At 40.5% G+C, this 25,929-nt stretch overlaps 1 protein-coding gene across 6 annotated transcripts in view; it reads right to left on the reverse strand.

Annotated features, from left to right (window-relative positions):
- The window catches only part of PTPRM (protein tyrosine phosphatase receptor type M), a 787,775-nt gene that overhangs the window by 241,089 nt on the left and 520,757 nt on the right, over positions 1 to 25,929 (reverse strand). For 4 of the 6 annotated variants that reach the window (XM_027068512.2, XM_027068514.2, XM_053205686.1 and 1 more), the window contains 2 exons: positions 25,191 to 25,227; positions 18,570 to 18,644 (listed from right to left, as the gene is read on the reverse strand). In XM_027068512.2, coding sequence (XP_026924313.1) covers positions 18,570 to 18,644; positions 25,191 to 25,227 — 112 coding nt within the window. The remainder of the gene's footprint in view (positions 1 to 18,569; positions 18,645 to 25,190; positions 25,228 to 25,929) is intronic. The other 2 variants (XM_053205687.1, XM_027068519.2) reach the window with 1 other exon arrangement.

Genomic DNA, 25,929 nt, shown 5'->3' on the forward strand with positions numbered 1-25,929 from the left:
TGTCATGATTAATCGCATTCTGAAATTGTGCTCTTTTCATAATCTACCTATTCTTTTCCCATTTATGTTCTTAGGTAGCACGATGGATATAAAAAGAAAGAAACAAGAGACAAAAATGGAAGTATAATTAAGTAAAGATGACAACAGGCCTAATTTTGTGGTCTTTCCTCTACTGATCTCCAGCATGTAGCAGGGCGATTAGGAAGATAAAACGCATCTGTAGCGATCTTCAGATAACCTTACACGGGCGTCCAGACAATATCCAGAGAAAGAAGGAACATGTCTGAATGCTGGTTCCACTGAGCACACCAAGAAACAGACAGTACACGGAAGAAGCCAGTAAATTTACTGGCCAAACTTTCATCAATGATAAAATGCGATTAATAGAATAAAAAGAGCATGGAAATAAATACTAGTGACAAAATGTTATATTTTCAGTGCCAAAGCAGTGAAATATATATCCATCAATGACGAGAAAGTTAACTGGGTACATATCAGAGAGACAGGAAATGAGTATCTGTCAAGAATAAAGTGTTATGAACTCAATATTCGTAATGATTAAGTAGCTATAGACCATTTTTCACCATCATATATGGAATTTGTTTTAGAAGTCTTTCAACTGGCCAAAATTTCTGCTGGAGAATAATGACAACGGTCTGGGCCTTTTTAGAAAGAAAAAAAAAGAGAAGCTTATAATAAGATCATGCTAACATGATTTAAACTGTTAAGAATAATTTGATTTAATAAAATGGTTATGTCATTTCTATGACCATGCTCTGGGAGTATTTTTTAACTTCCTTGTTAAAAAAAAACCAAGGAAGAAACAAGGTAGAAATCTGAAAATTCTCTTTATTAATCCCCTAAACTGTCTAAAAGACACATGTAACCCACTTTGACGAGGTCTCTATACATGTGTGCATGCACGTATTTGTACATAAATATACACCAGTATCTAAAGAAATTATTAAAAGACATAAAAGGAGAATCCACTAGATTGGCAATATCAAAGGTAATTTTGTTTATCATGTTTACTGTGAAGTCATATATAATCTTGGGTAGAAAGGTAAAATTAAACCCTGCAAAGACAGGCGAAACCCCAAGTAATAACTGATATGCCAGTATATGTTCTGACCAAGAGCACCAACTGAGGAAGCTGTTATAATTAATAATAAACCACAATTAATAATTGCATCATTAGCAACACCAATAAGTAAATTAGACTGAACATCAATTACATTGCTGAAGTGATGTACTGCTTGAATATTTACTAGGAGTAAATGGAAAAACTCATCAGAGATACTGATAGATGTGCTGAACAGGTGCCATTTATTAACTGCGAGACAAGTGCCAGGCTTACTTACAAAGATTGTTTCTCAGGGATAGTTATTTACTCTCCTAAAGGAAAACAACATGTGGAAGAAAACTCGCATTGCTTCTCATTCCCTTATGAACTACTGTGTATTTTTCCAACTTCATATTCAATGTCTAAAAAAGTTACTCAATGAGATAATCTAGAAGCCTTCTTAATGGAGTGCTATTAAAGTGCATCCTCTCGTGCTCCCTTGAGAACTGATGTAACTGAAGGGCAAATCAGAGAAAGGTGTCCACATATACACCAAGGACAGTGAGGAACAAAGGAACTCCAAATGGCCAGGATGACAAAGGGAGTCTGGCATTTTATTCTATGGCACAGGGAAGAGCAGAATAGGTTATACACTGCTTTGGGCTATTCCTGCTTCAAATAAAGTAGTTGTCTTTGAAAATGTGGTAACGTTTTCATCATTATCATCATCACCATTATTGCCACTAGCAAGATAATAGCCTGGGTCATGCTGATGCAGTTTATATCCCAAAGATAGGCAAATGGAGAATATCATCTGTGGGGGACTCGTTACAAGCCTTGACATATGATAGAATAATAACGTTCCTCTCACGCTCCAGTGCTCCTGGAGACCACAGTATGTGCATGGTGCTCATGTAAATAACACCCTCCGCAGCATCAAGAAATCCATTCATTTTCCCATAAGTTCACATTTGCACCTTTCAGAAGGGCTGCAGCCCTCAAATTTGGGAGTGGCGGTGGCCCAGGTTAATGACCTAGTTCTCTTGAAGGATCAGAGAGCCATAAAACAACCTTCTATTGGGATAAGAGCAAAGCTACCAAAGAAGTTGCTAGCAATGGCCAATTCCTCCTCTTTACCCTGAGCCAGCTTTGTGCAGGTCCTTTCTATCTGTCATTGTATTCATTCTCCCAAAACCTACCAAGAAGCTAAGAAAAGTAATCTCTCTGTTATGCAGATAGGGAAGCTGAGATTTAGACTTCAAGAGATTTGTCCAGGAAACCTGGACTTTGGATTCATTAACTTCTATCTAAAGTAAGTGTAACAGACAAACACGAGGAAAATAAAACAAATTCTTTCTAAATTATGTGCATTGAGATCCAGAGTTCCTGGGTGAACCACTCTACTAAAATCCGATACAGAGACTCGTTAGGCCCAGATTCCTGTCGGATATGTCTGAAAACTGCCCTAGGAAATCGTGGGATTTTGAAAATGATCTTGGAATCTAAACCTGAGGGCCCTCAACTCACTGTTCCCCATGAGCTGGTCAAAGGGACGCGTAATTCTTACACCTTTCTCTCACTTGTACTCACTGGGCAGACGAGAGAGGACAAGGACCATTGCAAACCGGAGGTTTATCCTAAGCAGCCCTACTACTGGCATGAAATTTCTTTGAAGTCTGTTGTTCAATCTTTTCAAAAAATAAAGATAAAAAAGCATGCAAATGTTGCATTTTACTTCATGACATGTTGATTTTTAACAAAAATATTGTTTTGAATGATTTATCAAGTAAAGTAAGACTCCCTTGGCCCTATATCTTCATGATGTCATAGATTCACATTCGACAAGTACATGAGATGGGAAAGCGGCCAGACAAATACAATTCTGTAAAGGAGAGCAACCTCTCTTCCCCCTGTCCTTAGGACAGCTTTCCTGGAGAGAGAATGGCCACATGGTTAAGAATATATGATGGGGCGCCTGGGTGGCGCAGTCGGTTGAGCGTCCGACTTCAGCCGGGTCACGATCTCGCGGTCTGTGAGTTCGAGCCCCGCGTCAGGCTCTGGGCTGATGGCTCAGAGCCTGGAGCCTGTTTCCGATTCTGTGTCTCCCTCTCTCTCTGCCCCTCCCCCGTTCATGCTCTGTCTCTCTCTGTCCCAAAAATAAATAAACGTTGAAAAAAAATTAAAAAAAAAATAAAGAATATATGATGGTTACACTAAAGGAGGCTGACCAGGCATGAAAACCAAATGACATAACTGACCTACCTAGACTAGATCCTATAGTGGAGGAGGGAAATGTACAAAGGGCATGTTAGGTTAACTGACAAATGGGAATAAGAACAGTAAAGTACTGAATTAATGTGAATTCATCAAGTTGATCACTTTACTATGATTACATAATAGAATATGCCTATCCTTAGGAAATATGCACTGAGATATTTAGGAGGTGAAGGATCATGACATATGTCAGTTGTCCTTGAATCCTTCATAAAAAAAAAAAATTGACGTATGCGCGTGTGTGCAGGCACGCACGCATGCAGAGAGAGCAAATGATACAGCCAATAGAGTAAAATGTTTATAAGAGGGAAATCTGATAAAGGATATCCAGTATTCTCTGTGATATTTTTATTTTTGCAACTTAAAGTTTGACATCATTTCCAAATAAAAAGTAAATGTGTTCTGTGTTTAAAAAAAAAAAAAGTAAAAGAAAAGAAAAAAGAATATATGGTGGCTAAGCTAGAAATGCCATGGTTTGAGTACGAATCAGATTATTACCCAAGATCCTTTCACCTTGGTAATGAAGATGACAATTCTAAAAGTAGCGTGAGTGTTGGGGTGAGGTGGGGGGGCGGATTGTCACATGTTGGAATTTTAAGAAGCCTCCCTCTCAGGGGTGCCTGCATAGCTCAGTTGATTAGGCCTCTGATTTCGTCTCAGGTCATGATCTCGGGGTTCGTGGGTTCGAACCCCACGTTGGGGTCTGTGCTGACAGCTCAGAGCCTGGAGCCTGCTTTGGATTCTGTATCTCCCTCCCTCTCTGCCCTTCCCCTGCTCGTGCTCTGTCTCTCAAAAAATAAATAAACATTTAAAAAAATGAAAAAAAAAAATAAAAAGAGGCCTCCCTCTCAGTCCACTAGAGTCGCTGAGGACCCTGTCTAGCATTGACTGATACTATCAAGAGGGAAGATGAAATGAGGCAATCTTGTTGAAGGGACTGTGCCTTTTCTCTTTTCACTTGCCCATCCTGACTGTCCCCTGACTCATTTACAAGGTCAGTAAAGCAAGTGAAATAAGAATTCTTTCTCTAAAAGGGGAAATTTGTTTATTCTAGATCTATCCTTGATATTTTCTTGATCTGTTGATTCTTCTACATCTTGCTGGGTCACAGTCATGAAGGAATTTCTGACTCCTTCCCATCCCGATTACGTATATGGGATCATACCCATAAATACTTTAAAAAAAAAAAAAAGAAAAGAAAGTCTCTCACAAATACTAAGTATTTCACAGGATTCTAAAAATACTCATTTATGAAGGAGACTAGTCTAAAGCCAACCAAAACAGCAGAGCATGGTCCTTTGCCTACAAATTTTTGAATGAAATTGAAGGATTTCTTAGACATAAAACTGTCACAATTAATCTTGATGCCTTATATTCTAAATTGTAGTGACTTTTTTTTTTTAATTTTTTAATTTTTAAAAATGTTTTTCATTTATTTTGGGGGGGGAGGGGCAGACAGAGAGGACGACACAAAATCTGAAACAGGCTCCAGGCTCTGAGCTGTCAGCAGAGCCTGACGTGGGTCTCGAACTCATGAACCATGAGATTATGACCGGAGCTGAAGCGGGTGCTTAACCGATTGAGTCACCCATGACATTTTTTTTTTTAAAGCAAGGGATGAAAGGAAGGATGTCATGAAGGAAGGTATCTACCAACAAGTAGATAGTTCTGAATAGCTACTATGTATCCAGTTCCATGCTGGGCACTAGGGTGAAGAGAATGACCTAGAGAAGCAGATAGTGCCATTCAATTTTGATAAATATTTTAAAAATATCCAGGTCCTTTCCACATTTACTACTATCAAGGATGAACTAGCTTAATTTTACTATAAAATTTAAATAACATCTTCCCATACTTAAAAAGGTAAGAATAATTTAACGGATAAACATAATATCTTTCACGCAAAAATCTTATTTTTCCCCCACTATGCTGAGTCTTTTCCCAAAAACTTGGTTTCTTTTGAGCTTGAAACTTCACTTGCAGCATCCATGTTGGCCATGTACAATGCACCAGATTAATAGTGAAATTAAAAGGTAGATTTCCTAAAATATAACATTTTTCAATTTGTGCTTTTCAGGCCAGAAAGCTCTATGCCTTAAGCAAATAAAAGTTAAATACATTGTTTTATTTTCCTTTATCATCCTGCTGATAGAAGGGAAAATGCAAAAGGATATTTAAAACTGAAGTTCTTTTATATTGAAAACCGTTACACAGAAATTCTTAAGTTTATGTAGCAAAAATGGAAAACAATACTGTTTTGGTGCAATATACATCTTTTAAAATGTATTATTTCTGAAATTAAATGCTTGACATTTGACTCAGTATTTCCTTCCCCAAAATGACAAGGAAAAAGGAACAGACTGTCCCATGGCAGTCCTGTATCCCCTCACCATTTTCTTGTAACTATACTGTTTTATAGATGAAACTGCCATAGCAAAATGACAAATATAACACATAAAAGAACAAAAAGGGGTAATAAATCACCAGTGACACTACAGCCCATTAAAATGCATTCAGCTGGTGTTGCAGAGAGAATAAAAATTTCCCCTCACTTTACATCCTTTGTAGCTGAAAGGGAAATTTTTAGAATCCTCAAGCAACCCTTTTAAGAGATGCCGAAATTCCAACCAAATTCTCATCTCGCTAACTTTCTCTGTTGGCCTCCATGGCCAAAATATATAGCGCTGATGCGTCCTTCATTGTTTAAGAAAAATTGCCTAACATGAGGCAGCCTGTGAATTACTAATCACCCATATTGATATGATAATGCGCCTGAAAAATCAGGATATGTAATTAATTGGAAAATGTTTGTTCTAATTCAGCCACTGTTTCCTATAAATAGATTATCAGCTTAAATGAAGAGGTTGGCTATTTTTATTTACAAGGAAGCCTAATGGAGGCATTATCTTCCCTTTATTTTTACCCCAAATTCTCTCAAGATATTTATCCAAAGCTCCGGACACTGAGAAGGACTCTGGTATCACATAGATAGTATGTTTTAGAGCACAACTAAATACATGCTAACTTCATTACGCATTTATCATTGTTACAAATGGTTCAAGAAATTGGTGGATTTTGTTGACGCAGAATGTCTAGTCAACTGTTGATGTTGGTTTTAACAAAGATCCTTTCTTGAGAGCAAAGAGTACACATAACACTTCTCTGAATTCTCTGCATCTCTTAACACAGAGCTAATTACACATCAAGCTTCCCCAGGGGCAAAGGAGATCTTCATGTAAGGGATGAATGGGTGACACTTCTCTTCTAAAGTATGGACAGTGAACATGTTTGGAGCAGTGCAGAGCCTATGTCCCTAAAGCTGAATATTTCAATGATGGCAAAGCTGTAACAGTTCCATTGGGATGGACCTGCATGTCTGAACACAGAATGTCTATGTGACCCTGGTCTATGACCATGAATGTCTATGTGACACTTGGTCTATGACCACGAATGTCTACGTGACCACGGGACGTCCATGCGACCGGTCTAGCCCACACCTCCCTGAGTCACAGTTGGGAGCTCCTCTGTGATGCAGATACTATTTTTCTTAAAAAAAGGGGTGTGGAAATCAGTTCATGCCTTTAAGGGAATTTTATCTTCTACAAATGAATTCATTCCATCTGACATTTATAGCTGGTCTCTGAGGGTCTTTCAGGTGCCCAGCACTGAGTGGCAGGTTGTGGAAGATACCAAGATAAATGAAATACAGCCCCTGTAGTAGTAGATAAAAACATTTCTGCACATATTTCCTAGTAGACAAAATGAACTCTCTCCAAGACAACACTTTATGAATCTAATGACTGAACTCTTAAAAGGGCAAAATATAACTGTCTGCAGCTAACAGTGGTGAGATTTTATCCGAGTGACCATATATTCAAACAGCATTGCTGAGTTTTATTACCCTTTATGTTCTTTGTCAGTTTTAATTCATACGAATACCCTGGTAAATAGCTCTCAAAATGAATAAAGTGGATCACTCAGGCAAGAGGCTGAATGAAAGCATTCCATCTCTAAGGTACTTAAAGTGTTCCTTTGATATGTTTGAACCTGTCCCTTAAATTCCCTATCGTGCACTCTTCGATGCTGATCGAGGATCATCAGGACCCCAGAGCTGGCACTTAGGCTGCACCAATTTTCTGGCATTTAGCTCTTCTATGCATGCTCAATCCATTTCTACTCACTATACTTTTTTCTCTAGGCTGGCAGACGTTCCTCCATTTCTTAGAGTGTTACTCCAGTCTTTTGGCCTAATTTCATCTGCCCTCCAACGTTTCTAGTGTGCCTAGCCAGAGGAGCGTGGCCTCTGATTGTCTGTACGACCTGACCGCTCACCACACATTCGTCTCACTCTCTGCTCTCCCGCCATGATGGCCTTTTTGGCAATGTTTCAATTTTGGTCATGCTACCTCTCACCACAGGACCTTTGCACTCGCTGTTTCTGCCCCAGATTAAGCTCAAGTTCAGTAAACAAACACACCATCTTCAAGCTGCATCCGGTCCTCTGTGCTACTCAGTGCGGCTGAAATCTGATTTTAGTTATGTCTTCATTTTATAAATAGAGAACCTGGGTCCACAGAAGGGCAGATGATGTTCTACTTGCACTGAGGTCTGTCCCAGCTTATTGCTCCTAAAGATTACCCAAGACCTACTGGCTGCGTCTGACAGGCGGAGGTAGAAAAGTGGTCAGATGAGATCTGGGGAGCTGGAAGAAACAGATGATGCTGGTGCGAGTGAGTAGGCCACTCTCGAAAACAATAAAATGAACATTAAAACTTTCTTATGGTTCTTGCTAAAATAAATGGTTGGTTAAAATTGTGCTTTTTCAAAATGGGTTGAGGGGCACCTGCGTGGCTCAGTAAGTTAAGCATCTCTGACTTCAGCTCAAGTCATGATCTGATGTTTGTGGGTTCAAGCTCTGTGCTGTTAGCAGAGAGCCTGCTTGGGATTCTCTCTTTCTCTCTCTCTCTCTGCTCCTTCCCCATACACACACATGGCCTTGCTTTCTCTCTCTCTCAAAATAAATAAACACGAAAAAAAAAAAACAAAAATAAAAATGGGTTGAAAAACCATGGGTTTGTTTTATTTGCAGTATAATGGTCTACTGACTCAAATATATACACATATATATGTATATATTCTAAAGAAGACATGAATTTTGCAACTAACATAAAATCAGTCAAGAGTAGGCAAAATAAAAAGATTCTAAAAATTCGTATCCTCATCAAAATTTTTCAAAATTTACTAATGATATAATGAAAGCTACAGAACACCTGGGAATAAGTTTAACAAGAAAGGTCACCAACTGTTCAGTCATCTGGTAAATACAGTGGACCACCCGCTAGGTGCCCGTGCAGCTACATCGGTAACAAGACAAAGAGACGAAGCCCTGCCTGCCTGGGCTCCAGGAGGAGACACACAGTCAGCAGGGCACTTCAAAAAGAAGCAGAGGGGCGCCTGAGTGGCTCAGTCGATTGAGCCTCCGACTTCAGCTCAGGTCATGATCTTGCCGTCTGCGGGTTCGAGCCCCACATCAGGCTCTGTGCTGACAGCTCAGAACCTGGAGCCTGCTTCGGATTCTGTGTCTCCCTCTCTCTCTGCCCGTCCCCTGCTCACACTCTGTCTGCCTCTCTCTCAAAAATAAACATTAAAAAATTAAAAATGAAGCAGAGTGATGAGTAGGACAGTGGTCTGGGGGCCAACAAGGCACTGACTTCAAGACGCTGGTCTAGGGAGACTTTTGGGGGCAAAATATGTCTACACTGAATCCTGAATGTTGCGAAGAAGCTGAAAATACGAAGACTAGGGGAAGAGTTTCAGCAGAGGGTGGAGGGAATGCAAACTACCAGAGCAGGATCTGGCATGCTGCTTTGAAGAGAAAGGAGACCAGCACTGAGCATGGGAAGAGACAGAAGATGAGGGCCAGGTGTCAGAGGGGCCAGACCGTGCGGGACCCTTTGCTGGGCGACAACTTCTGAAGTTGATGCTAGTGCAGTAGGAAGCTATCCAAGGACATTAAGAAGAGAAGTGATGGAAAGGGACTTCATTTCCAAAAGTCAGTCCGGCTGCCATGTGGCAAATGAGTCAACAGGGAGCCATGAGAATAGTTAAGACACGTTTGCACTGGTCCCGGCTGGTGTGGTGGCCACGAGAAGGTGAGACATCATCGAACCTAGAATACATTTTAGAGGGAGACCTGACAAGGCTGGCCCTTACAGAAAACTCCAAATTTGTATTACCAGTCTTATAACAAGATTTGAAATTGATGGGAGAAATCGATCATACTCCTAAAGTTGTGGTAACACATAGATTTGATAAGATTCCAATGAGGAGTTCAGTGGCATTTTTGGAACCCAACTGCCTGGGGTGCACGGGAATATAAATCAGAACACGGCAGATGAAGATGTCTGCCCTTAGGGGGCTTATATTGTAGGAGGGGAAGGAAGACAGAGCATGTAAAGTGAGAAGTGCTGGAAAAAGGAAGAAAGCAGCAGCCTAAGGGGGAGAAGACTGTATGGAAAGGATGGGGAAAGGTCTCATGGAAGGCTGCAGCATGAAGACGGGTTAAGTATTCATGGCAGACCTCGTGGAGAAGGTAGATTTGAGCCAGGACTACAGGAGGCAGGGTCAAGTGGATATGTGGGGAAGAATATTCCCAAGCAAGGGGAAACTGGGAGCAAAAGGTCAAGGAAAGGAGCATGGCTGATGTGGCCAAAGAACCACAGGGAGGTCAGGGTAGCTGGTGTGGAATAAGGCAGAGGAAAGAAGGTAGAGAGTGAATCAGAGGAGTGGGGCCATCATTTAAGGCTGTAAGGACTCCAGGCCATTGGAAGGACTGATAAGCAGACAAGGAGGGATGTGAGGGATTCTTGACAAAGAAGATGGAGAGAATTTCACTTTTATCACATAAGAAACTATCCTAAAAAACCAGTATAATAAAGTTATGCTAATAATGTAGGAAGACCCAAAGAGGACCATAACATAGTGCATATACATGTATCGTAATATATGACAATACAGCATTTCACTGCTGTGAGAAAATAATTGTTTATTTAATAATAAGAGCCGGTCTAGCTGTTGTCTATCTGGAAAAGCTAGCCCTCTCCATTGGCAATACAGCACACTATATCGGTGGTAGTTTCTAGACGGATTCAAGAGCTAAAATTCAGGTGAATGGCTGAATAATCAGAGATGTGAATACCTTCTCCAGCAAAACAAAAACCTTGGAGAAATAGAGGAAAACGGGAACATATTCATTAGCTGAAAATGAGAATTTCTTTATGCCAAAAGACACAGTAAAGTCAAAAGAACACTGATTGCAGGGCACCTGGGTGGCTCTGCCCAGGCTAAGCGTCGGTTAAGCGTCTGACTTCAGCTCAGGCCATAACCTCACGATTTGTGAGTTCGAGCCCCGCGTCAGGCTCTGTGCGGACAGCTCAGAGCCTGGAGCCTGCTTCAGAGTCTGTGTCCCCCTTTCTCTCCACCCAACTCTCCTGCCTGCACTCTGTCTCTCTCCCTCTCAAAAATAAATAAACATTAAAAATATTAAAAAAAAAAAAACGGTGATTGACAGGAATAAGTATGAACAGATACAGAAGAAGTGCACATGGCCAGTAAACACAGGCGAAGATAACCAGCTTCAGGAAACGTCAGGAGACGTTAGAGCACCATACAGGAAACATGGTGTGGTAGACATCCAGTGCAGGGGAGCACTTAGCAGGCCCTTAGCGGGAGAATGGGGGAATGAATTGCTACAATTGGGAAGGAAAGGAATATGGCCCTACATATAAAACAAACTTGCCCTTTGACCCATATTTGAGAATCATGATGAAATAAAGTTACAGGGCCCCCCCGGGTGGCTCAGCCAGTTAAGTGTCTGATTTCGGCTCAGGTGGCGATCTCACCGTTTGTGAGTTTGAGCCCCGCGTCGGGCTCTGCGCTGACAGCGTGGAGCTTGCTTGGGATTCTCTCTCCCTCTCTCTGTCTCTGCCCCTCCTCAGCTCTCTCTCTCTCTCTCTCTCTCAAAATAAATAAATACACATTAAAAAAAGCAATAAAGTGACAATGGAAAGAACATGTAACAGAAGGTTATGTATTCCAGTTTCTGGTGGTTGTTGCTGTGAGTAGGAAAAAATCTAAAAGTGGTGAAAATCTGAATTCCCATTAACAAGGGACTGGGTGACTAGATCTTCACCTATCCCTACAGAGGAACAACTAGGTAACAGAATGTCCTAGATTGATATATATTGGCCTGAAGGAGAAGCCTAATAAGTGTACTTTACTTAGTAAGTGCAAAATGCAAGTGACAGAGTTAAGTAAATACACGGTAGTGGGGAAAAAAAATCTGTATATATTTGTATATATTTACATAGAGAGAAAGACGGCTATCATAGGGGCTGGGGATGAGGTCAGTCTAGACTTAGAGTAAACGTTTTTAGTATATCTGAGTTTTTATATGCTTTGTTCACTGACATATCTCAAGAGCCTCACTCAGTGCCTGACATATAGCAGTTACTCAGGAAATACATGCTCGGTGCATCAATGAAGGAATAAAAGGGTGTTCATCATTCCCATACTTTAAAACAACGTGTTAAGGTAGAGAAACGATAATAGCTAACATTTACGGAGTGTGTACTAAGTACTTTACTTGCGGACGTAATTCTGACAACTTCACTGTGGGTAAAGCTGTGGCTCCCACTTTACACATGAGCAAACTGAGGTACAGAAATTCAAAGAAACTTGCCTAAGGTCAATCTGCTGGTAGGCGACACAGCTGAGATGTGAACCCGAGCAGTTTAATTCTTCACCTGCCCAACAGTTATGCTACCCATAATGGTTTAAGAAAAAAAAATTTTTTTTCACATTTTTATTTATTTTTGAGTGACAGAGCACATGTTGGAGAGGGGCAGAGAGAGAATGAGATGCAGAATCCAAAGCAGGCTCCAGGCTCTGAGCTGTCAGCACAGAGCCCGATGCAGGGCTCGAACTCACAAACTGTGAGATCATGACCCGAGCCAAAGTCGGACATTTAACGGACTGAGCCACCCAGACGCCCCTATGCATAACGATTTTTAAATAAGTTGCTGCCCAGCCCAGAGGCCTGCATGTGAAGTAGCTCCCTGAGGCTTTCCCGTGGAACCCCACAGAGCACTGTGTGAGAACCACTTGACCAGATAATTTATAAGGTTTCCACCCCTGATGGTCTCCGGCAACCAATTAATGAGCATTTGTGGAACAGGGGATTTGAGATCGTCACCTTTTTTTTCCATTGTACCTCCCCCCACACAGCCACCACCAAACTTAGGTCCTCACTTAGGCTTCCATCTGAGTCAGCCCTTGACTTGAGCTCAAAACCCATAGGCTGAGACATACAGAATTTAGCACCCTCCTTCATTCTTTGTAAAGATGGAGGGACACACTTGTGTTCTGCAAAGATGGTATTTGCCATAGGCCCGCTCCTCAGCGAGAGTCTGAGAAATTTCCTTGGGCTGTTGCTGGTGAACCTCAGTTTTGGTTTCTGTTCCTAAGGAAAAGGTGTCCTTCTCTGTGACCCAATGGCTAGGACCCCCAGGGGTAAAGGGCAGGCCTAAAGTGTCATGGTTGGCAAAGAGCTGCCCACCCAGGAGAGTGGGCACAGCGATGGGAGGGGAGGCCTGACCAAGCCAGCTTAGGGCTCAGGCTGAGGGAACTGCTGGGTGGGAGCGCATTGCATGTGCAGGGGACATTCACTGATCAGCAGAACATGTCAAGGCGGGATTCAACATACCTCTAGTTGAATTAACCTCTGCTGGTTGTCAAATAACACCCGGAAGTATGAAACCAGGAGCCAAGAAAGCAGGTAATGAGATTTTCTCAGGCTGGGGTTAGTGTGATGTGTGGTGGGGACAAGAGAGCAAGGGGCCAGGAGGGCCCAGGTGTCAGTGAGAACCCAACTTAAAGGGCTGCATCGGGTGTCAGGGCTGGGGGTGGGGGAGCAGGTGAGGCCTGAAGGGCTCAGGAGGGGAGAGAGGAGAACACGGGGCAAAAAGGGAGAAGTTCAAACAGACACTGAGGTCAAAGGAGCCCAGGGCTCAAGTCACAAAGGCTGGGATCAGAGTTCTGTCCCTGACTTCCCTGCGTATCAGTGCTCTGAGGCCTGTGTACTTGAATCTAATGCCTTTGAGCTTCTTTTTCTCAACTGAAAAGTGTGATGATGTTCTCTCAGGTGGCCATTGTGAGGCCTTAGCGAAATAATGCCTGTGGAGGTTTCTAGCACAGGGTCCAAAACACAGGAGCTTCTCTGTATATGCTCAGTTGCTTGACTTCCTCAGCGGGGATCTAGTTCAGTGACTTCCATGTTTTATATTTTACATTAAAAAAAAAACAACTCTATTTGCTTTAATTTTTTTTATGTTGTATATATTTTTGAGACAGAAAGAGACAAAGCATGAGCAGGGAAGGGTCCGAGAGAGAGGGAGACACAGAATCCAAAGCAGGCTCCAGGCTCTGAGCAAGCTGTCAGCACAGAGCCCAACGCGGGGCTCGAACCCACAAACTGTGAGATCATGACCTGAGCCAAAGTTGGCCGCTTAACTGACTGAGCCACCCAGGCACCCCTAAAACTCTTGCTTTAAGAGCCACATTAGGGAGAAAAAGAAATTCCTTGGGATTTATTTCATGATCGCTTTGCAAAGATTCTCTCTGTGACCAAATTGGCAAAGATGACATTGGCACAGATTCTCTCTCTGACCAAATGCCAGCCAGGCTCCTCTAAGCCCTTCCTCCCCTAGGCCTCACCTTGGCCTGTAAGACTTGAGCAAACAAGTCTGATGGTTTTCTAACTGCTCAAGGCTGCACCCTTAGGTGACCCATGTCCCTTAAAGTGCCTGCCTGAGAAAACTGAAGGCTGCCCGAAGAAATGATGGTTTGTTCCAGTGACACCTGAACACAGGGCTCCTGTGTCCCAGCCCTGGGGGTGGAGGAGAGGGAAGCAGCTTGACATTGATAAGCGCCAGTTGGCCAACCAGATGGGTGCCTCCTGGACCAATACACCCTTCCTGCTTTTTATAATTTTTCACTACACTGACTCTACTGAGCCCCTGCTCACATCTCCCCTTCATTCTCCCTTTAAAATGCCAGCCCCTCAGGGAGCCTGGGTGGCTCAGTTGGTTAAGCGTCCCACTCTTGATTTCCACTCAGGTCATGATCTCATGGTTCATAAGTTTGAGCCCCACTTCAGCTCTGCACTGACAGAACGGAGCCTGTTTGGCATTCTCTCTCCCTCTCTCTCTGCCTCTCTTCTGCTTGCTCCCCCCTCAACTCTCTCTCTCAAAATAAATAAACTTAAAAAAAAAAGTCAGTCCACTCTGCACAAATCAAAATGGAGCCCATCTCTATCCCCTATAGTCAGGAGTTACTGAATAAAATCTGTTTTTATAGCTTTAATGTCCAGCTGTATTTATCTTTGACAATACAGATATGCTACATATCTCTTTTTTAAAACTTGGAACTTTGTGGGAATAGTCTTTGGCTAGTTCTCTATTTTTTTTTGGTACTAATTATATCTAGCAAGTAATTCTACATGCTCTGATATACCTGATTTGTACTTGAATCCCAGAAGCCACTTTGTTTATAAATATTCTAGGATACAGATCTTATCATATTAGATGTATGGGTTAACCAAATTGGATGATAAAAAATTTGTTTAAGGAAAACATTCTCCACAGCATTTCAGAGCTAGCTGGGTTATTAAATCATAAACAGAAATATCTTAATATAAAATAAACAGCCTAGAGATATTTATAAAATTAACTAAAAAATCTTTAAGAGAAATTTCTAGCATGTACAGCTTTCAATTTTCTTCCTAAAGCACTTCTATATTACAGACAATTAATCACATAGTAAAGGGAACAGAGTAGAAACCAGAACCATTTCCAATTTCTAGAACTTTTTCTATGTGCACTCTTTAGAGTGCTTTTGAGGTAGATGGGACCTTTATTCCAGTTATATATCGTTTCCTTTCATAATCTCCTATATCCAGTGGTTTAATAAAGCATTTTTTAAAATCTGTGGGTTGCAACCCAATAGTGGGACATGAAATCAGTTTAGTAGGTAGTGACTGGAATTTTTTTAAAGAATGAAATAGAATGAAATGGAACAGAATGGAACGAATCAGAGAGCGTCTTATTCAGCATGTAGTCTTGGCAGTGAGGTTTCCAATGCTTTCTCTTCAGTTAAACTTCTGTGTATGTGTATGTGTGTATATTGGATAATGATGTAGTTCACCGTTGACTGAAGACAAAACATTTCAGAAACACTCCCCAGTGCAATGACAGGCCTGCTCATCAGACACACCAGCATTCTGCAGCCTGATCTGCCTTCGTTCAGTGAATCAGATCAGCTAGTATTCACGAGCATTTTGCTGTGTCCGGAAGTCCTGGCATGGACACCAGGTCACCAGGATGCTTGTTTACTTTGGTGTTAGACGAGCGAGTGAGGTCCCATCTGGGCCAAGGAAAGCCCAAGCGGCATGTGCCACATTCTGGGACAAAGGAACTATGCTGTGGAGGACAATCTCATCAGAGCTTCCTAGTGTAAGTACAGCCTTGAACAGCACTTGTAGGAGTAGGAGGTCAGCACAATTAAAACAAAATGAACAAAAACACTGCTGAGGGCACTTCACAATGTATCCCTCACACATCTCCTGTTGGCTTCTGGAAGGCACCATATTGATCTAATAAACAAAACCACAACTGGCCAATCGGTCACAGATGTGCAATGTTCAGAATCGTCCCACTGACCATTTCCTAAGCTGCTGCACACGATGAGAAAGGTTTTGAAATACATGTCCTGTCTGCCCATTAGTTACCAAACTATTGTCCTTTCCTAACTGCTAAATGACCAGCATGATAGTGATTTTTCATTCCTAAGAACATGTGGGTACGTAGGTTTTGATGTGACTGATGCAAAATGCCTGAGGCCAAGAGCCTGGGCAACCACACAAAGTGAAACTCTTTATAAGACTTAGTAGATCTATATCTTGGCACACAGAGGGTGCTCAATAAATGTCAGCTAAGTGATTGAATGCATTAAGTCTCAAGCTTGCAGTATGACTCATGAATAAATCTATTTAAAAAGACAGTGTTACTGCTATCACAGTTGATGGCTGATGCAAATGGAAAATGCAAAAGAAATATTACTTGATTTTGAATTCATCTGGGTAAGATTACCCATCATTAAAACAAGCAGTAAATACTAAAAAAAGATCAGGAGTAGTTTTTTGGGTTTTTTTTTTTTTTACTGTTTTTTTTTTTTTTTTTTTGAGGCTTATTCTAACACTCCATCATTTTAATCCCTAATAAACCAAAGTAAATGATGGAGATCGCCTGCAGCCCTTAAAAGAATGGCGGCCATACACTCGAGCAATGTATGTGTCCTTCACAGACTAGTTCCCAAATAACAAGATACCCGGGATCTGAAAGCACTGTGAAGGAGGCTGATTTATGAGCTATCTTCTTACTTATGCAAGTTTTGGAGAGAAATCTATGTTCAGAAGTTTCACTTACTTCACTGCCTAGTAAACAGCATGCTTAATATGAAGGTTGTAGATACAGCTAAAGCCTTAGAAGGGGGCTACTGAACTGCATTGCCCATAAGCACTTGTTTTCGGATAGTGGGGCCATTTTTATTGGTTTGCTACAACCATAGGGCCAGTTCAGACTCAGCTGGTAGTCAGACTTGAAGGTTACTTTCAAGATGGACACCTAACCCGACCATGGGCCATGGGCCAGTCCTTAAATACGAAGGTTTTAAAACAGAGGACTTAAGAAAGATGCTACACTACTCCATAAGTACTTCTACTGTTGGGAAGAGAACTTCAGAAGTTCAGGATAAGAAAGGGTCTGTAAGAAGCAGAACTTCAACCCGTAAAAGAAATATGCTTAGAAGAACCTTGAAAACAAAGAGAAGCAGAACTATCAATAATAACCTTATAGCTTTTAGGCCCCGAAACAGAGGACTGAAAATATGTGTGGAATTCCAGTAGGGAAAGAAGTAGAATTAGCCTCCATTTCGTTACCTTCCAAAAATCAGTCTGTGAATTTGCTGAGTCTCAGTTGCTTTTATTTTTCCAAAATAACAAGCTCACAGGACAACGTAAACATTTGTGAATTCTTACCATGAGTTGAGCTATACTTTTTTACTTTCTTAAACGTTAGAGTTATATTCCCTTGTTTCATACACTCAAAACAATTGCTGGAGTGGAAATTCTATGGAAAACAGCTGAGTTTTAACCATGCCTATACTACATGCCATAAACTACAATGCTGATGATGTCTCTGAAACCAGAATTTGAATCCTGCCCACGCAATTATGTTAGAAATCTTGACAATGGCTTGCTTTTACTGCAGGACAAAAATTTGTCTCCTGGGGTTCTCTGACCACTCACCTTCCATCTGGAGTCATTTACTGGACTCTTTTCCTACAGGAGTTTATGCTGATGTCCATACACCTTTAGAGAGAGTACGGAACGGACAAGCTAATTTCTCTTGGCTACGTTCTCTTTCTGTGTGCTGCTTCTTCTATATAGAAGCACACAGTTTAACTCCATGACTCTAAGCCATTCGATTTTCTAAAAACTTCCCTAAGTTATTCAATGCATTTGACTGGCAGATGTACCACTGCTCTATATAAACACTTCGAAACAAGGCTCTATAAGGAACGTAGACAGCTCTGCTCCAGTTGTACGTACACACAAAGCTGTTTGAACAGCGTCACCCCAAACGGCTCTGGGTGGCTTCATCTCAGGACTGTGTATGGCTCCGTGCGCGTGCACACGAGACTCTACGAGGTGGGAAGTAAAGCTCGCTCACCCTGACACCACAGGGCCTTTCTAGGTGAATCTGCATAACTGGGCATACATCTTTATGTACTCTGATGGAAATCCTGTTTGATGGCATTGCTATCGCAAGTCCAGCAAATTTCATTCTGTACAACATTAGGCTGGAAAGGAACACACCGACAGACAAACACACAATGAGAACATGCAGTGGCATTGTGCTTAATGCATGGGTATCAATGTGCACACACAGAAGAGGCCAAGCACATCACTTCATTTAATGCGGGCACAGGTCTGTACCAAGAGCCTGACACATTGTAAACAAGCCTTAAGCAGAGGAGGAAATGTAGAGGGGAAACAAAGCTGAGAAAAATGAGCAGGAAATGGGCAAGATGACTCATCTATACTTGAACATCTGACCTGTCAGCTGGTCGTCGCCTGCGGCAGGGGCGATGCGAATGTAAGGTGTTGTAAGCTGAGTCACGATTATCGCAGCTATGGCAAAGGAAGATTCCCAGGTCAGCATGCATGAGGGAAGAAAAAGCCAGACTGAAGCTAGGCTAGCAAGGAGAATCTCGATCAGTATATCACATTGTCTCAACTTTGTTCCAACAACAACAAAAAGAGAAGAAAAGAAAAAAGAAAAAAAAAAACATAGCAAAGTGTTGAATTTTCTGGATTCTTTTCCCTTAAACAAGTTTTTGTCAGGCAGTTAGATTTCTAACTATGACACAGTTGCAAGCTTTGGCTGATATTTTGGGTAGGTCAACCGAAGATGTGGGGTGGGGGGGGCGGGTAGTAAAAACAAAACATACGCTCTAAATAAGGCTCTAGACTGAACAGTGTTTCCAAGTGCTGTTGAGTGTGGTGTATAAGTGATTCGCTGCTAATTCTGATGATCCAAACTTTAGGCTTTGAAAATTTATTAGGTTACTTAAAATTCTGCTGCTGAAGTCACAATATTTTCTCTTCTTGCTAAAATCACCTTTGTGGAGAACATGATCTTCTTTCATTAGAGACATTTTTCTACAGAGGGATTTCTCTGATAACTAACTTTCGCGGAGAATGTTTCCATTTAGGAACCTTATTTTGTCACATTAAGGGACTGGGGAAAAATGCACCTCAAAGCATTGGTCGGTTCAAAAACCAAAAACTAGTAACTGCCCTTGCTGTAGTCGTCATGGTTAACATGTGACCACAGACACGATTAAGATTCTGGAGGCAGACCAGTCGAGCTTCTTGGTTTGGCTGCACAGCTCAGCAGTTGTGTTTAAATGGTTAACATTCATGACACACAGATATCGGGGAAAAAAATAGAAAATTAAAATGTCAGTTCTAACATGATACAGCTGGAAAATGATGCAAAGAAAAAATATTGGAAAATTAAGGACAGGCTTACATGAAAGATTACTAATTTACATGGAACAGCCTGGGTGCTATTAGAAATGTGGCAGCGAGTAAGGAAAATAGATCATCTACCATCTGCAGACAATTAAACCCAAAACTGCTGCTGCATAATATTTTGAAATATCCCTCTGCACCATTCAAACGGTGCTGCTTCTTGTAACTAGACAATTGTAGCAACTGGGTTCAAGAGTGGGATAATCGTTTTTCACACGTTATTAATGAAAACTTTCTAGTCTTGCTAAGTGAGATGAATAAACTATCAGTTGGGTCAGAAAGTGGAGAAACCCCAGGGTACTACGGAGATAATTTTCTCTATAGGACAGAGTATGCAGTTTTGCATACTGAGATGGCACACTGTAAACAGTAAAATGTTATTTCTAAGCCTTGTTACAGGGTCGGTACCAAGTTTATACATAAAACATTTGCTGGGTCACAGACTGTTGTTCAACCAAAGTTCCTGTGTGGTGTCCTGTTACTCACAGGAGAATGTGACCTACTCTGCTTTTTGAGAAAAAACTATATTGTCTTATCAGAAACAGAGCACCTATCCAATACTGAAAAAGGTAAACAACATGGACGCAAAGTTACTTGAAAATGGCGTGGTTGGGCAGCCATGTCTTCACAACTAAATGAAGGGCAAATTGCAGTCAGAGGTTCAAAGCCCCCATAGAAAAAGTACATGATAGGTATCAGGAGGGATTTTTATATGATCTCTAGGTTCTGCATGGTAAAGTGTTCATTTGTGACTATTATTTTTAGTTACAAGGACAAAACTTGAGTCTGCTACAAATTTCCTTAAAATAGGAGTCAGCCAGGCCACCGCCTACTTTTGCAAATAAAGTTTTATTGGAACACAGTCAGACTTAATTGTGCACACATCACCCACGGCTGCTCTTGCACAGCAATGGTAGAGCTGAGTAGCTGTGGCAGAAATCACATGGCTCACAGAGCCTAACATATTTACCATCTTCCCTTTACATAAAAATTTGCTACCCTCTGTCTTAAAAGGTCAATTACCTTGTATTACGAAAGAGAATATTGCGAAATTTGGTAAAATAAAGTCAGATATTCCAATCCTATGCTATGAAGACAGTATCTAATAGTTGATAAATTCAGGGTCTCTTTTGGGTCCAAAAGTATGTATGGAAGAGTAAAAAGTATATCAGACTTACAAAGTACCATTTCAGTTGCATGCAGTGGGGTCTTGTGGAATCTGATGAACCAGTATTTACCAAACTCTTTTGCGTGACTTTCGTGTTCCTTGGAAAATTGAGTTTGGGTCAAATATTTGGGAAACATAGCGTCGAACAAAGTTAAACAGGTTTCTTTTCCTTGGTAACTTCTCGGGGCCTGGCTATATTCATGATGTATATTAGGAAGACCATTTCAGATCAAGCAAAGAAAATACTTTCTCTCTAAAATGTTGAATGACAAATGTAGATCATATCTATATTTCTATTTCTAAATCCATAGCTAAATGATAGCAGATTTGCATAGATGAGTGGTCTTACTATACAATTTGTTTTCTCGTGTATTGAATATGAACAATTAAAAGGAATCTTAATTAGCTGTGCATGTCAACATTCTTTTCAGCTCTTTTATCAGTGTGCTTTCGTTCTGTGAGCATTGTGGCCTAGAAACGATGGTATTTCTTTGAACAAAACCGTGAACAGGAAAACAGTGTAGAGAAACTTCTCAAAGAGCCTAGTGATTAAAAAAAGAAACATTCAAATTTCTGAGTCTAGTTAGAAACTGTATTGGGACAATGGAAGTCCTTCAAAGTTTTCTGAAGGTCTTCCAGCAAAGTATATGCGCATTGGAGTACAAATGTAAGTTAAATAAATTACTGAGCTTAAAAACAGTGAAGCGTATTTTGCACAAAAAATTCACCTTAAAATATGACACTAGAATAATAGTTTGTATTCTTTCTGTTTAAGACTTACAGTGTAACTCCTATAATGCTTTTGGAAAGAATTTAGCATGTGTTTTCATGAGGTTTTTGTTTTGATTTCTAGTTACCCTACCGTCAGCCAAATCATAGCAAAGAAAGGAATAAGTACACACATCTGACTCCAGCCCCCAAGCACTAAAAACAAACAGACAACAACAACAAAAAAACCCCCAAACGTTTACAAACTCAAAATCCTCAAAAACTTAAAAGTGATATATTTATGTACCTAAGAAGTCTCACAGATTATACTATGCCTAACTTTTAGTAGGCGCTCACAAATGTTTTAAAATGAATGTGTAACAAGGAAGATGCCAAATGACTATACTGTCTAGGAGAAAGATTACTGGCATCGTGTTATGGAAAATATTATTGTATGGAAGATCGATGCAAAATATGCCGTTTAAGTTGATTACTGTATCAATTAGAAAGAATGTGCCTCATTTAATATGAGAAATCTAATTTACTAACAAGAAAGGTTTTGATATTTAAGTGTATCCTGTCCATTTAGAATTGATAATCAACAAGGCCTTCCAGAACTAGCATAAAAGGAGTTTTAGCCCTTCTACTGACCGCGAGGCAGCCGTTAGGTATGCAAAAGTCAAAGAAAACCCATATACTAACTGCTAAGACACAGTCGGACCAGGTGGTCTTGAAAAGAATCCAACTATAAAAATGTGAATGTGATTAAAAATCAAAATAAAACTAAGAGGATCTAAAAACAGTTAAAAGCTATTCTGTTAACTCCACCATACAGGTTGAGGGTAACATCCAAACATTATGCATATCCTATAGCTGTATGGTGTCTTTATCTTTTAACTGAAGAGACAGAATATTCTGTGATGAGTTTGCCTATAGCCAACAATCAAAATACAGTCACATATACCTATGAGGAATCTAGATATATAAATGAAAGGATACAGGAAAATACAGGCAATCCCCCACACATTTGGAGATAGGTAAGAACATACCTTAGGTTTCTCCCCCATGTCTAATTTTTATAAGGCTTTATATTAGTGTCAAAATATACCCTTGGAATAGGATTAAAATAATCACAACATTAAATTTATAAAGAGTATGAAATATATCTTTAAGAGACATACCCATACTTGAAATTACAAACTAGCTTCCTGTGAAAACAAATCCACCTCCATACTTTCTCTATAAAGATACTTGTCAACAGTTGTTTCATGAGAACATCAACATCTCTGTAAATTCAAAACGCTGCTTAGGAGTGTGGCTTCGTGCCTGAAAATGCAATTAAGCCACCACACTGTCAGCAATATGTGGCCAAAACCCAGAAAGTTTGAACTTTTTTCAATTGCAAGCATCCTTCCTGCAGGGAACCAATAAAGTTATCAGAACTGCCTATTTCTCTGTTTTGACTACGTAGTCAAGATGGAATGGCTTCCTGCACCACTGAAAGAGCTTTTAGCATGAATAAAGAAAAATTATCTGACTGTAGCAGTGGTGAAACATTAGACTGCGCTATAAAGGAAGTTCACTGAATCTGTACACGTAGAACATAATAGAATAAAATAAGACCAGACAGTGCAGATTTAACCTGCAAGGAGAATATCTCCCAAGGTTACCTCCTATACTAAGCTTTTACGAATGGAAGGACAATGTTACATAATGACTATTAACACTGGTTTCCCTCTTTCCCCAATAGAGTTTATTTGGATAGAGTTTGTGGCTAAATAAACGTTTGCAAATGACTTAGAAAATATGAGTGGGGAATATTCAGTCAATCAGGTCATCCGATTGCCTAATCATCCTTTGGTGAATTGAAAAACAAGTTACAATATTGATTAAATCTAGCTGATGGAAGAAAATGATCCAAATCACCATCTAATTCAATCTATTGTGAAAACAGCCAACGTCAGATTTCCATATCTACGAGGGTGTTATTTATATAATTATTTAGCTATGTAAATGAACGTGATGACAAATTTCATTGCTTTCAGAGTGAATTAGGCAGGGACTCAATTTTAATAAAGGGGAGAGCAGATACTTATACAATGCAATACTATAGTTGGTCTGAGGATCTGCTGGGTGAAAAGCCGTGAAATACAGAGGAAACACTGTGGGTAGGAGTTCAAAGGTTCGGGATTAAGCCTTGACCCACAGATTATCAGCTGAGTGACTCTGGTAAGTCAATTCACCTCTAGAAATATGCATTTTCTTCATTTAAAAAATAAAAACAGAAATACCTGCCTCCTTTCTCACAGTAATGGTGAAGAACTAGGTGAGACAGGTATGAAAGTGCTTTCAAACATTTTAGCTGCGATTTCAGTGGAAGGCATTATAAATTAGGCACTGCGGAAGCGGATTTACTCTTTCAGACCTTGAAGGTAAGGCGAATTCAGTACAACAACTGGAGCACGGGTGGTGGTCTGGATGGAGGCCTAAGAGCATTGATACCTCATTCAAGGGCTTCATAATCCTTAGTAATTAATAGCTAAGATCATATTACAGTTTATGAAATACACCAATCTCTGTAATTTCATTTATTGTTAATTTATCCCTAGAAATAAAGGCACTTAATCAAGACAAATATGATACTACAAAACCAAATGTTTCAAAATCAACACAAATAGATTCTTAGAACTAGAACATGAGCCCATGAGCACCTGGCAGTGTTTGGCACAGACCATGAAACCAAGAAATATTTGTGGAGCTAACGGAATAAAAAGGTCCTGGATCTTCATGAAATTAGAATTCAATGTGAATTTTGAACATGCAGATGGATGCCCATGATATATCAAACTATACTCCCTGCAAGGGAAACAATGAAATAACAAGGTATTTCTACCCAACAGAACTCAGGTGACTGTCTCTGGCCTGACTACATCTAGTGTGACAGACCCAAGGATGCCTTCGTGCCATCATTTCTAAATTGAGTCACACATGATAAGTTCATGGTCATGGGTCACTTGTGATGGTCTGAGAGGGTATACTTAACTACAGGTGTTAATTTATAATGCCTCATTTTAATGTGGGATTTTATCTTTCTCAAAGCATTGTCTCATACATTTCCCATGCCCTGGTTAAGATCACACTCCAAGGTGAACAAGATGACATCACAGCTCGTGTGTGCACATACAACCGTACTTGGTTCTTTAGGAGGCTGTGTGTGGTGAGCTTACGACGGTTCAACCCCAGCCACTTCTACATCTTGTCCTTGATCACATTTTCCCAGGATTTTAACCAGGCCTGGGAAACAGAAATTCCACTAAAATCACCCAGTTACTGGGTTTAATTGCCCCGTGTTCCGTGAAAAAAGCCCATGCAGACTCCTTTTGGGAGAGCTCTTATCACTAGGTACTTGCTTAAAAACAGCAGGCAGTATTTTCCTACTTTGCATATGAAGATTCATTAGTCACAGGACTACTGCATATGCTACTATGGTTTAAAAAACATGTACCGAAAGCACATAAACATTAATTTTATTTTAAAGAATTTCGAAAAGGCTAACCACTGAAAACTCCTTGGAACGCAGTAACACGACTCCTTATTTAAAAAAAGTATTGGCATGAAATAGTATTAACTGCTAAGACTCTAATACATGCACCCACAGATAGACACGCTTATTTCAACGAAGTTAACCTTACAAGAAGTTCTGAAATACCATCTAAAAATTTAAAGGACATAAACTGGGAGAGCATCCCACAATTTCAACCTACCTTTTGTGGCCACTCGGACACAGTCTATTTTGGTTTCCTGTGTCAAATAAAGAGGGGGGAAAAAGTCACTATTCGTGCTTTATTTAAAACAAATAAAAATATCTGTAGTTCTATTTAAATGCTGATAAGAAAAGAGCTCATTGTTCCGAGTGTGGTGTTAATCACACAATGATGAATTGCACTTAGATACATGCTCACACGATGATCACACCTTGTACCATGCTCAGATACATTTTCTGGCTCTGGAGCTGGTGGCCATGGGCATTTCTGGAGCGGGTGACAAATGAGGAGCTACACACACAATGTCTCTTCCTGGGGGCCCTGTCTTCTCCAGACCCTTGCTCACTCTGTGCAGATACTACTGGAGAAGAACTCTGGGTCCTGGATTTCCCCCCTTTTCACTGGCAAAAGTCGAGTCAATGATACTTAGACCCATGCTGTGAAGGAGGGAAACCATCATGGTGTCCAGAAAACTCCCATTTCTTTCTAAGGAGATTTTAATATCTTACCAGAGTTCTGGGTCGGTCTGAACAGAAAGGGGGAAAGAATTCAGGAACGACTCCATAGTTTTTATTTTGCTTTCATCTAATCTTTCTAAAGCTGCTTTCCCTCTCTCTCTCTCTCTCTCTCTCTCTCAAAAAAAAAAAAAAAAAGATACCTAATTTAGTTACAGCAATAGGAAGCATAAACTCTTCTGAAACCAAAGAAATGGGACAGAAGATGCTAGAAAGACAGATGT

The sequence above is a fragment of the Acinonyx jubatus genome, chromosome D3, assembly GCF_027475565.1.
Source record: "Acinonyx jubatus isolate Ajub_Pintada_27869175 chromosome D3, VMU_Ajub_asm_v1.0, whole genome shotgun sequence".
NCBI lineage: Eukaryota > Metazoa > Chordata > Mammalia > Carnivora > Felidae > Acinonyx > Acinonyx jubatus.